Raw genomic sequence first — 12,931 nt, 5'->3', positions numbered from 1 at the left:
TGAGCAATTTTTCCACAAACACAATGAAGGACTCCTTCACATTTGCAAAGGCCATGAAGGACTTGCGTATCGATTGCAATGCTGTGTCCATGTGCTCATATGACATTGCTAACCTATTCAATGTTTCACTTAAGGAAGCCATAGATATTTGCGCTGCAGCACCAAGTCATGGTGATCTAGGCCTGCCACCATTGCGTGAATCAGTATTCATCGAACTTATAACTCGGCAACTTGCGCAGTTGAGTTCAGTTTTAATAAAACCATGTATGCCCAAACAGATGGTGTTGCCATGGGAACCCCTCTAGGTCCAGTTCTCACAAACATCTTTGTTGGGTTCCATGAGAAACATGTCTTCGATGGAATGACACCTAGCCTCTTACCCCTTGCATATTTCCAATATGTGGATGATACATTTGCTATATTTAAATCCACAGCTGCATGTAACAATTTCTTACATGCCTTAATGGGCTCCATCTTGAGCTCAAATTCACCTATGAAATGGAGCAGTCAAATAAACTCCCCTTCCTTGACGTACTAATTGTGAAATCCGTCAGCGGGTTCTCTACCACGGTCTACCGCAAACCTACCTTCACTGGTCAAATTATGTTAGGATTCTTACAGTTCCACATACTAGAAGATTGGCAGCCTTGTAAATAGTGAGCAAATAGCTTGGGCCCTATGTAAACTTGATGCTGAAATTGGGCGCATCAAAGGCATCCTGCAGGATAATGGCTATCCTGATCAGATCATTTTGTGCTGTGTATCATGCAAATTCGAACGGGTCCAAGGCCATCACGTTTGGCCCTGACAAGTACCCAGTCTACTTCAGATTACCCTGGAAGGGCAAGGTATCTCAAAAACTGGAGCTACAGATGAAGCTAGTTGTTTCACGCTGCTACTATGTAGTAGCAACATGAGTGGTATTCGCCACTAACAGGATGCTGCTGTTTGCCTATCACACAAATGAGTAATGTGGCATATGAATTTAAGTGCCGGTGTGATGCTAGTATGTAGGCCATACATCCCAAAGACTGGCAGATCATATCAGACAGTATGCCCCGGCCGATGTTTGCAATGGACAGCATACGGACCGTACCCAACCAGCCCGTGTTTTCAAAACTCAAAACACAGTGTCCAACATTAGATGTGATTGGACCAACATTTGCTAAATAATCCTCAGTGTGCTAAGAATTAGCAATTTAAGATCATCCAATTTAAGATTGTCAGTCATGGAGCATTTGCATGTACTAGAAGCTACATATATTAATACACAGGGCCCTGTTCTTTGCAAACAGAAAGAACATGTACATATATTGAGCCTATTTCAGCTAAACAAAATAAGTGACAGCCATTCGCTGACTCATTCCTCAGGGAAATGTCTTGGTCAATCAGGGTCAAGCTGCCTGGTTTAAATTTCAAACAATGCTTGGCAGTAAACTGTCAGTCACCATCACTGGTGCATTTTCCAAGGCAACACCACTTACCAACCAATCAGCACTCTCTTCACATACAGTATAAATTGTTTTCCTCTTATATTGGTATTTTTGTGAGTGTCCTGATGAGTGCAAGACAAAAAGCTTAAACATCTCTTTTTTCAGCAATATTCAAGGAGAGTCTCATGGGCCTTGTATCTAGGTAGAAATGCTAACTAGCTTTCGTCTAGACATCCAACTCCATTCTATCTTGCAATTAAACAGACAGTTTAAAGAATAACCATTTATAAAACCAGACATTCTAAAACCTCCCTATGACACTTGGCGCCTAACAGTCTACCCACAGATAGTACAGCTGCTCTCTCCATTGTCTACTGGTGTGAGCATATTGCACCTTCTTCCCAGTGAGTTAATCCAGGAGCTTCCCTTGTCTCCATAGCAACCAAGTCACCCAGGCTTGTCAAAGAGAATTCAGAGCAAGTCACATGATCCCCCTTCATTCCTCCATTTTACTTTAAATTAAAGAAGCAGCTCCAAAACAATCTTTCAAACTTTGTATTTATAGCAACTACATTTTTTCAGCCTCAACTTGAACAATTGCTTCCTTTGTGTCCAAGTGTCTAGTTCGCTATAGGTTGTTGATACAGCATGTTTTCATTGCCATTTCCCTCATCCCAACAAGTGGTTTAAGCCAACCCATGTACAGGGAAAGGAGCTGCCTGCAATCACTTTAAAAAGGAGAGAAATCCTGCCATGATCACAATGAAATAGTACAAAACATAGTTATGCTTGCAGACAATCAATATTACCATACAAGAAAAAATTAGTAGCACCAACAAATTAATTTGTTCAAATTACAAAATAATTATAGCACAGAAACATTAAATCCAACAGATCCATACCAGTGTTTCTGATCCACTGGCCTCTTCCCACACTTCTTCATCTAACCCCATCAAGTATTCTTTCCTATCTTCTGTGCTTATCAGTTTCCCCTTAAATACACCTAAGTTACTTGTCTCACCTACACCCTGTGGTTGCGAGTTCAAAATTGTAACCACTCTCTGGGTAAACAAATTTCTCCTCGAGTTCCATATTGAATTCATTAGTGACCATTTACAGCCCCTAGTTCTGGTCTCGTTTGCAAATGGAAGCATCACCCCTCCTGAAGAGGCTTTTGCACCTTAAGAATTAAGCATTCAAAAGTGTTAAGCTACATTGCTACTTTTGCATACCCAAAACCATTTCGCTAGATGCAAAAGTTTAAATGCAGGTTCAGCCAATTATTTGTACAAACATTTTGGAATAAGTACAACTTGAATTGTGCATCTGAAATAATTTCTCATTTATATCTACACAGCTCTATTTAAAGCCATTAGCATTGGAGGCTTCTAATTTTATGGATCCATCAACTGAACACCATCAAATCAAATTTCCCAAATTTATGTGTTACTAGCAAACCCTCTTTTTTAAAAAGGTACCTTCCAACTCATTTCTATGCATCTTACCTGTCTATTGTGTAATTGGCGATCAACATAGACCTGACCTTCTGTGATATATCCAGTCAAATCAGGAATGGGGTGAGTAATATCTACAAGAAAAGATAAATTATAATAAACAAATTTTAATCGCGATCTGGAATTGAATGCACACTTCCAATTAATACAAATGGTAAAGTGGGAAGGACCCAGATTTTTCAGTGTTAATGACAGCAAAACTGTCAGTATTCGCCATCATTACTCCATTGAAACTGAACTTCAGGAGTCTGCTTGCAGCTGCTGTCAGTGACTTTGCCTTTCTCCAGAGGGTGCGCTGTTAAGGTCTTTCCAGACTGCAATTCTTGAGCAATCAGTTGTCGAAAACTTCCACACTGTTAGTTCAGATGTAAAAATCTTTGAAAAAGTTACACCTTGTTTAATGAGGTGTAACTGAATTTCTATAAGTGTTCTAAGTTTACATTTACTACTGAACATCCCGACTGGCCCAGAAAAACTAATTTTATTTTTGTAGGGTGCCAACTTTCTCCATTATGATTAAAAAATTATTTTAAAGCTGTGGAATTGTTTAAGTTTCTTTATAATATTTTAAGTTCTATCATGATTCATTTATCTTGCTGTCTGGAAATTTAAATTTTAAAAAGTGAAGGGTTATTAGAACCTGAGAATACTTCAGTGTGGTTGGTTGCTTACCTTATTGACATCATGGCTGCAGAACACCTGGCAATCCTCTTGACTTGGTAATAGTTTAAACTGCCATTGTCAAGGGGAATTGACGGTACAAAGATGAATAGGGCAATGGTGAGCACTATTGCTATGCTGATTACCACAAAATCCAGCCCATGATTTTCTGCCAATTCTGTACAGACCCATACAGCACAGGAGGAGACCTACCAATTAGTGCCACTGCCCTGCTCTTTCCCAATAGCAATGCACATTTTTTTTCCAAGTATATATTCAATTTTCTTCTAAGTTACTATTAAATCTGCTTTCTTTGTCCTTTTAAGCATTGCATTCCAAATCATAACTCATTGCATTCAATTATATAATTGCAGTTTGCTTCTTTTGCAAACTGATTATGTCCATGGAAACAGTTTCTCCTTATTTAGTCTCCAAACTCTTCATAACTTTGAACAGTTCAATTAAAATCACCCCTCAATTCCCTACACCAAGGAAAACAATTCCAACTTCTCTAATCTCTCCATATAACTGAAGTGTCTCACCCTGGTTCCATTCTAGTAAACCTCTACAACTTCTTCAAGGCCTTGACATCCTTCCCAAGGGATGGTGCCCAGAATTGAACAAAATGCTCCTGATGAGGCCTAACCACTGAATTATGAACCTGCCTGTTGTTGTACTCTATTCCTAAACTTATAAAGCCCAGGTTGCCATGTGTTTTTTTTTAAACAGCCATGTCAACTTGTCCTGCCATCATTTGACAATGGATTAGCTGTGGTTGGAGTAATTGGAAAAGTGCAGTGCAGTGTTATGTGATAGAAGTATCACTGAAACTGAAAGTAAGAATCTACAAGACAGTTGCGAGATCAGCCTTGCTATATAGTGCAGAGACTTTGGCAACATGAAGAAAAGAGGGACAATGACTGGATACTAATGAGATGCAGATGCTGCATGGATATATGGAGTAACAAGGACAAAATCAGGAACCAACACATCAGGTCATCAGTGAAGATTTTGGGAGCATCGAAGCAAGTAGCCAAAGAGAGATTGAATTAGTATGTTCATTTGTTGTGGAGCGAGGGGGGGAAATTTGATGAGATGAGTGATGGGGATGGGACTGCAGGAAGATGATGTGCTGGTGAGAGACTTAAATGCAATAAGATTGGAAGAGGAATGGGTGACGGATAAGAGATGGAAAAGGGTGATCCAACAGCATTGTGGTGACTCCAAGTAAAATAGGAGAAGCCAAAAGATGATTAACTTGGTGTGCCACCTTTAAAATTGTGTGTGTAAACCCCAGCTTTCTTTTCCTGTACTCACTTTAAAATAGCACCAATTAATTTGTATTGCTTCTCATTCTTCCTTCCAAAATGCATCACTTCATACTTCTCAGCTCGAAAAATGTGCATGCTATCTTTCCCTCTTGCTTTTTATAGATCAGAAACAAAATACACCTATTTTACTCACCATCATTGGGCATAGTAAGAATAGGAATCTGTGTGATGGACCCATTTCTGCCCTCAATCCGTCCAGCTCGTTCATAAATAGTAGCCAAATCAGTATACATATAACCAGGGAAACCACGACGACCAGGTACTTCTTCTCGAGCTGCTGAAACCTTAGATGTAAAAGATAAACTCATTGTGTGTGTAATGTACATTTTTTTTAACACCAAATATTAGTTTACAGAGTGACTTCAAGTTGCTGCTTGGTGCTATTAATATTCATTGTATATAAAAAAGGATACATGATTCAAATCTTTATTCTGAGCCTATTCACAATATAGACGCCAAATAAATATATATGCATATGCCTTATTACTATGTTTATATTCATTATACACACTTTTATATGAACAAGACCAAAATTCCTCAGGTGTGGATATGAGTCAACTCAGGCTGATCGTCTGAAGGGATGGGTGGGAGGTAGAGGCAGGATTTTGGCAGTAACATTCAATTTGACAAATTCCTGCCCCATTTGTCCAATGGGAAGACAAGGTTTCTCCTCTCACATCGGCATCCACAGCAACTTGTGTGGGTGTCCATGTTTGAATCACTATATTCAGGTTTCTGAGCCTGCTACAGTACCAAAACTGCTCTTAAGGTCACAAATGACATCCAATGTGACTGTTACAAAGCTAAACTATCCCCCTCATCCTTCTCAAACTGACTGCAGCCTTTGACAGTTGATCACACCATCCTCCTCCAATACTGCTCCTGTGTTGTCCAGCTGGATGGGACTGCATTCGGCTGATTCCATTCTTATCTATCTAATCATAGCCTGAGAATCAACAGCAATGACTCTCTTCTCACTTCTACACAGTTACCTCTGATGGCCCCCAAGGTTCTACTCATCAGCCCTGTGCACGCTGACCTACAATAGCTCCTGGTTAAGTAATGTTTTAATTTTAAAATTCTCATTGTTTAAAAATCCCTTCATGGCCTTGCCTCTCCTTGCTCTACAATCTCCTACATCCCCCAAGATACTGGCCTCTTTGAGCATCCCCAATTTTAATGACTCCACCATTGGTGGCCAAGCCTTCAGCTACTTGGGCTCAATGATCTGGAATTCCATCCCTAAATCTCTCTGCCTCTCTTTCCTCCTTTGTGATCCCTTAAAACCTACCTCTTTGAGCAAGGTTTTAGTCACCTGCCCTAATATTTTAGATGGCTCAGTGACAAATTTTTGTTTTATAATTCAAAACACAGCATCTAGGGACATTTTATTACGTTAAAAACATTTGTTTTTTTTTGTCTGGGGAGATTCACAGGTGACCTCATAATTCTACCCAGAGGGAATCTGTTACCCAGACGTCACTTCAGAGCTCTGAAGAAGTCATACGAACTCGAAACGTTAATTGTGTTTCTCTCTCCACAGATGCTGCCAGACATGCTGAGTTTTTCCAGCATTTTCTGTTTTTATATGCAATAAGGCCAAGACTGATTAGCTGGAAAACTGGCCTTTTTTCCCTAATTAGATATACTTTTTTTTTTACAAAAATCGTGAATCCTCACTTCAAAATAATGATTCAGTGGACACGGGAAAATGAACATGTTTTACTTAATGAAAACTAAATTAAGTTAAATAGCAGAATACAGATAAAAATAACTGCAATGCAGGTCAAACTTGTCTATGTTGAAAAAGTAGTTACGTAAATATCACTTTATTCTAATAGCAAAGATGTAGTTTACCAAAATCTACTGAAAAGAATGCTCTGAATCAAGGCCAATGCTTTTTCAAAGCTTTGTTAGTAATCAATTGCATTTAGTTTGCGCTGTGCAGCAATAGATGTGGCCTCACCTCCAGACAACAGCAGCAATATTCATGCTATGTCCACAGTTATTAGTAAATAAATGAAAATAATCTACAGACATCTACCTATCAGAACAAAAACTGTGTTTTTCAACCTTGGTAACAGTCTTCCACGCCAAAATTGCTTTCAAAAGCAGCGTAGACTTGTTCAACAAAAGGCTAAAGAGCAAATACATCTAACATAACACAATAAACTATATGCAATCTCCATTTAGATATTACCATTAAATAAGCACTACAAACATTAAATGATCTGTCCATCATTGTGTGGAGAATGCCTTCAAAAACTATAAAAAGTACTTTGACATTCATGATGGAACAGACAGATTTTCAAGGACTATGATCTGAACTCAAATTTAAGTTAATACCTACATGAGGTTTTAAACTGGGTGCTCAGGGTTTATGTGAGGCGATTACGGAATTTGACAACTTATAAGAAACCTCCCAGGGCAACAGGGAAAGGGGTACATTTAAAAATCGAGCAACCCAATTCCAACCGCCAAATTAACTGAGGCAGGCAACAAATCCTCTCTCAGGACAGAGGTCGAGCCCTAAAAAATTTAAAGGAGGCTGTGGTCTCCGTTTAACCTACTTTTTGTTTTACAGGCTGGGTATCCTGGGCTTCAGGAAGGTTTGTAGGGCAGCGAAGCAAAAGTGTTTCTTCCCACTTCCCACCCAGCCCAACAAGTAAACCTGTGAACTGCCCACGCCACAATCTGTCCAATTGCCAAACTCCACCCCCAAAATCTGCACAACCTATCCCCTCTTTGATCTGACCACCTTCTCTCCTACGCAAGACGAAGGATGGTAAATCTGATCCAATTTACACCAAGCCATGTGGCTACCTGACTCCCATATAATAAATTGATAGCTCAAAAACAACCAGCTGGATTAAGCAATGACAATATAGATAAATGCAAGGTCGCATACATTGGAATAGAGAAAACACATGTGTAAAAATGTGTAAGTATGCATTAAAAACCTCTAAATATTTGCTGAAAGCATTCAATATGAAGCTATCAAGTCTAATTACAAGATGGAATGCCCTTGTAGGCAAATATGATTATAAAATAATTTATTCCAACTTTATACAACCTCTTCAGAAACTACATTTGGAATATTACGCATGGAGAAGAATGATTCCTGAACATATCAATTTTAGAAGGTCAATTGTGAAATCAGTTTAATTACAAAAGAGAATGATTGAGGGAGTATGCAAGTATATATAATGGTGCAATAAAACCAGACAATGTGGGCTTCGTGACTATATTGATACCCTAGAGTCTTGCTTAGTTACCTTTGGGAATGTAGGCCAGTGACAAATCTTTACCATCTATGAAACTGTGTGATTGTTGCCTCTATTCGGAGATCAAATGGGTTGATTGGTTGGTCAATAATAGGGCAAGCTATGCAGATTCTAGAAGGAACATACTTTATCATGATTTTTCCTCATTCCATTCTTTATAATATTTCCAGGTTATCTCCTCCCTGGTCCCCTAAGCTACATTACAGACAGTTGCACTCGCTCAGCAAACATTTACATTAGATTATACTTTAATTAATACCTCGCCTGAACATCTTACACATGATGCTGTTCCTTTATACAAGATGAACATTCGGGAAGGGGAAAATGCACGTACCTCTCTCAAAGCCTCAGCATAAGAGCTCATGTCTGTTAAAATAACCAACACATGCTTCTCACATTGATAGGCCAGGTATTCTGCAGTAGTCAGTGCAAGACGAGGTGTAATAATGCGTTCAATGCTGTTGAAAGAGACAGCTATCCATCAGTATTCAGATCAGTACTAGTCTTAGAAAGTAAACATTTCAGTATTAGCTTTACATCCACATAGTATTTCTGCTGGGGGACATGAGAATGGGAGTAGGCCATTTAGCCCATCAGGCCTGCTCTGCCATATAGTCAGATCATGGCTGATCTGTAGTTTATCTCCAAATTCCTCAATATCTTTGGTTAACAAAAATCTATCATTCATAGTTTTTAAATTAATTTATCTTGCATTAACTATTATGGAAGAGAGTTCCAAACTTTTACCACCCTTTATATGTATTTCCTAACTTCACTCCTGAAAGCTGTTGGTGACAGCAAAAGTAATGTTGACATCTTCTTGGCAAACCAATCTGCGAGTCTTTTCACTTTAATTACAATTTAAAATGTTTCATCATGCTGATCAACTTTCCACAGAAATTAAACTAAAATCAAAAAGTCTTCCTGTTGACAAAAAGAATCTATTCAGCAGCATGATTATTGGCTGTCAGGTTTTAAAATTGATTATATCAGCACACCTTTAATTGTAATTCTGTATTTATAATATATTTAATTTGATTTTAAAAATTGTTCTGCAATGATTGTAGAGATCATAGAACCATACAGCACAGGAGGTGGCTGTTTAGTCCTTCATGCCTGCTCTTTCAAAGAGCTGTCCTAAGAAGTCCCACAACTCAGATTTTTCTCCATAACACTGCAGTTTCATTCTCTTCACATATATGTCCAATTGCCTTTTGAATGTTCCAATGGATTCTGGTTCCACTATCCTTTCAGGGTAGTGCATTCCAGATCATAGGCCGATTACTCAATCTTCTTTCCAACAAGGCGGCTGATCTCGACAAGCTTCTCCTCAGACATTTGTGTGTCCCAGATTCATCTGTCTCTCTTAGCACAAAATTCAAAGAAATTTCAGTGGAGGAAGGTGCCATTCTGCCCTTCAATGTATGTTTCTTCTCTAAAACTCCTTCAGTACATCATTATCTTTTGGGAGGCATGGTACACCTGAACTACTTCAAATGTGGTCATACCAATAAGTTATGCAAGTCTAAAATAACACATTTAGGCAAAGTCATTATGGTACAGGAGGTAGCTATTCGGCCCATCACGTCCATGCCTGCTCTTTATAGAGTAATCCAGTCAGTCCCATTCACCCACTGCATCTCTGTAGCCCTGCACGTTTATTTCCTTCCGGTTCCAATCCAGTTTCTTTTTGAAATCATTAATCATCTCCATTTCCACCTTCCTCGTAAGTGTGTGTGTTCTAGGTCATTTACTTGCTGTGTTAGAAAGTTCCCCAAAACCTGACATTTGTATCTCCTAGTGCATGTATGATCAGCTAATGGGAACAGATTTTCTTTGTCCACCTTATCTGAACCTGTCATAACCTTGTTCACCTCTATTAGATCTTCCCTCATTATCCATTATAACAAATTGCTCTTCAGATACTCATAGTACATAATAAGCAATGTGGAAAGTACACATTGTGTGTCAATAATGATATTTATTTTTCCTTTTTCACTAATTGGGCTCGCAGTATTTTCTAATTGTTGGGTTAATTTTTTAAAACTAGTTGTTATTGGCTCTAGTCTATAAACTTGTGGTTTGCATTGCAATATTAATCAACCTGAAGAGGGCATTTTGGCTAGATGGCTGGAATGTGGTGCAGAATAAGGTTAACAACGTGGGTTCAATCCTGTACGGGCTGAGGTAATTCCTGGGGCCTGCCTCCCCATCTTGCCACACAACGATATCATAGCTGAAACCAAAACTAGCAACTCTTGGATGACGAGGATACTACAGGCAGAAACAAAGAGAGGGAGGTGGTGGTTATGGGTAGTGAAACATGAGATTACTTTGAATTCAATAAGAAAAAAGAACTTTAATTTATAAAGCAGCTCTAATGATCTCAGGATGTCCCAAAGTGCTTTACAACAATGAAGCACTTTTGAAAAGGCAGACAATTTCCACACTTCTATCTTAGTGACGTTGGTGAGGGCTAATTATGATTTTCCCTGCTCTCAAATAATACCATGGGATCTTTATGTTATACATCTCAGAGGGCAGATAAAGCTTCAGTTTAATGTCTCATCCAAAAGGCGACACACCTCCAATAGTACTGCACTCTCTTCCTATGCACTGAGGTGTAAGCCTGGATTATGTGTGATCAAGTCTCTGGAGTGGGGCTTGAAACCATAACCTTCTGACTCAGAGGTGAGAGAGCTGTCATTGAGCCATGGTTGACACCTAAATAATAATAATAAATAATAAGCAGGATAATTATTAGTCCCTGAATATTTACTTCTGCATGACAGAATAAAGATTCTAGATCATGGTGGCAAGACATGCTTGCATGAATTGCTGTTAGGATAGCTCAGAGAATATGGTTTGACATGATGTAATGGGGGTAATGGAGCGTTTTATACCAGTGTGAAAGTATACAGCAAATACATAAATGGCCTAACCAAACATTCAATCTAGACGTGCACAATCAATCACTCCTTCAGGCAAACAAGTTTCACCTGAGTGTTTCTTGTTAGATTGTGAATGGCAGTGTATATAAAATGTATAATGGAAGATGCATTTGCAAGATACATTCAGCAATTACTATGATAGTGGCAAAGAAAATATTTCTCTTTTGCAAAATAATAGTTTTTTTGTAGGTCAAGATTTGTATAAACTAATGATATCTTGTATCTTCTTTGAAAGTGTGTTTACTTACTGCTTGTTGCACCTGTCGTCTTGCAAAAATGTGCTATTCTCATGAAATGCAGAAGCCTGTCTAATTTTATGCACTCTTTTGTTTTAACTGCTGCAAGAGGGCAAAACTCATTTCCTGATCTGTTATTTTGAAGTACTTACGTTGGGTCATTTGCAAGATTCAAAAAGAGACAGACGTTGTCCATTGATCCATTTTCTTCAAAATCAGACTTGAAGAATCTTGCAGTTTCCATATTAACCTGTTATACAGAATGCAAATAATCAAAACAGAATCAGCCCATTTGGTTATCCTTAGATTAATCATAAATAAATAGCTCAAAAACAGCAGGTAAGGTATGTAGCCACTAAAAAAGTACAAGCAATTAGATAAAGATTCACTGCATAGCAAGGTACTTGAAGTGACCAACAAGTGTCAGAGCCTGGTGATAACATTACCTAATCATTAAACTGGGGGGGTGGAAGGGAAAAGATTCAAAAAGGATCCATGTAATATTGATGTATAAAAAGGATATTAAAATAACTACGAAAACTACAGATCACTAAACGCTATTTAGTAAATATGCTGAAAGACATTCTAAAGGAAAGAATAAATGATACATGCAGAGAAACATGAACGGAGGGAACCACAAATTGCCTTTATGGGGGGGTGAGTGGCATTTCACAAATTTATTGGACTTAAAGGAAAGAATTGACTTGGAAGACATGAAGACTTTTATATAATGCCTTTTGTGTATGTTTCAAAGCACTTCAGATACAATGAATTACTTTAAAATTTAGTGATTTATGTAGGTAAATGCAGTTGCCACTGTTTACTGTCTGTGGGATTTTGCAGTGCAAGTGGATGAATGACAAGTCAATCTGATGTTGGTTGAGGAAATAATATTGTCCAAGACCCTGGGAGAACTCCCTGCACTCTGAATAGTGCCATTAGATCCTTAATCTCCACCATATCTCATGATACAGGTAGACAGGGGTTCAGCTCACAGTTCAACAACACTCCTGACAATGCATTATTTCCCCAGTACTGCGTTTGAAAAATACTTTAAGATGCCCAAATTGCGGTTTAAACCCATAGATTCAGGTAGTGAGAATGTTAACAAATGACCTGAACTGACACATGGGAAACTCTATGCATATTATGCACTTGGATTTTGCAAGACTTTTAACAGTGCTAAACAGAAGACTGATCCATAAAAGTGAAAGGTTTGAAATGGGGAAGAGGGATTTCTGAAGTGGATCACAAATGGGATGCATGAGAGGATAAATGATTGTTCTGCATCGACCATGTTACTAACATAGAGGTAATTAATATGTTGCATGACAAATTGGAAACTAAACCACTTTATCAGAAGACTCTGCCATATTTTTTATTACTAAGGTTGGCAAAAGTAGGTTTAAATTAATTGTAAACAAATTCTGTGTTAGAAAATAATCTACAAGAGACAAGAAGTATTTCCCCCCAAGATGTAGTACAGTAGTGCCTTTTAAAATCATTGTAAGTGCCAACTTCA

The 12,931-nt window shown here is 38.3% G+C and overlaps 1 protein-coding gene across 1 annotated transcript in view; it reads right to left on the bottom strand.

Moving 5' to 3' along the window:
- atp6v1ba (ATPase, H+ transporting, lysosomal, V1 subunit B, member a) overlaps positions 1 to 12,931 on the bottom strand; it is a 71,789-nt gene that overhangs the window by 7,708 nt on the left and 51,150 nt on the right. The window contains exons 8-11 of the mRNA XM_041209759.1: positions 11,562 to 11,659; positions 8,557 to 8,680; positions 5,072 to 5,222; positions 2,939 to 3,021 (exon numbers count right to left, since the gene is read on the bottom strand). Coding sequence (XP_041065693.1) covers positions 2,939 to 3,021; positions 5,072 to 5,222; positions 8,557 to 8,680; positions 11,562 to 11,659 — 456 coding nt within the window. The remainder of the gene's footprint in view (positions 1 to 2,938; positions 3,022 to 5,071; positions 5,223 to 8,556; positions 8,681 to 11,561; positions 11,660 to 12,931) is intronic.

Source organism: Carcharodon carcharias, chromosome 17 (genome assembly GCF_017639515.1).
Source record: "Carcharodon carcharias isolate sCarCar2 chromosome 17, sCarCar2.pri, whole genome shotgun sequence".
NCBI lineage: Eukaryota > Metazoa > Chordata > Chondrichthyes > Lamniformes > Lamnidae > Carcharodon > Carcharodon carcharias.
The sequence above is the reverse complement of the archived record's forward strand: the minus strand, read 5'-3'. Positions and strand labels throughout refer to the sequence as shown.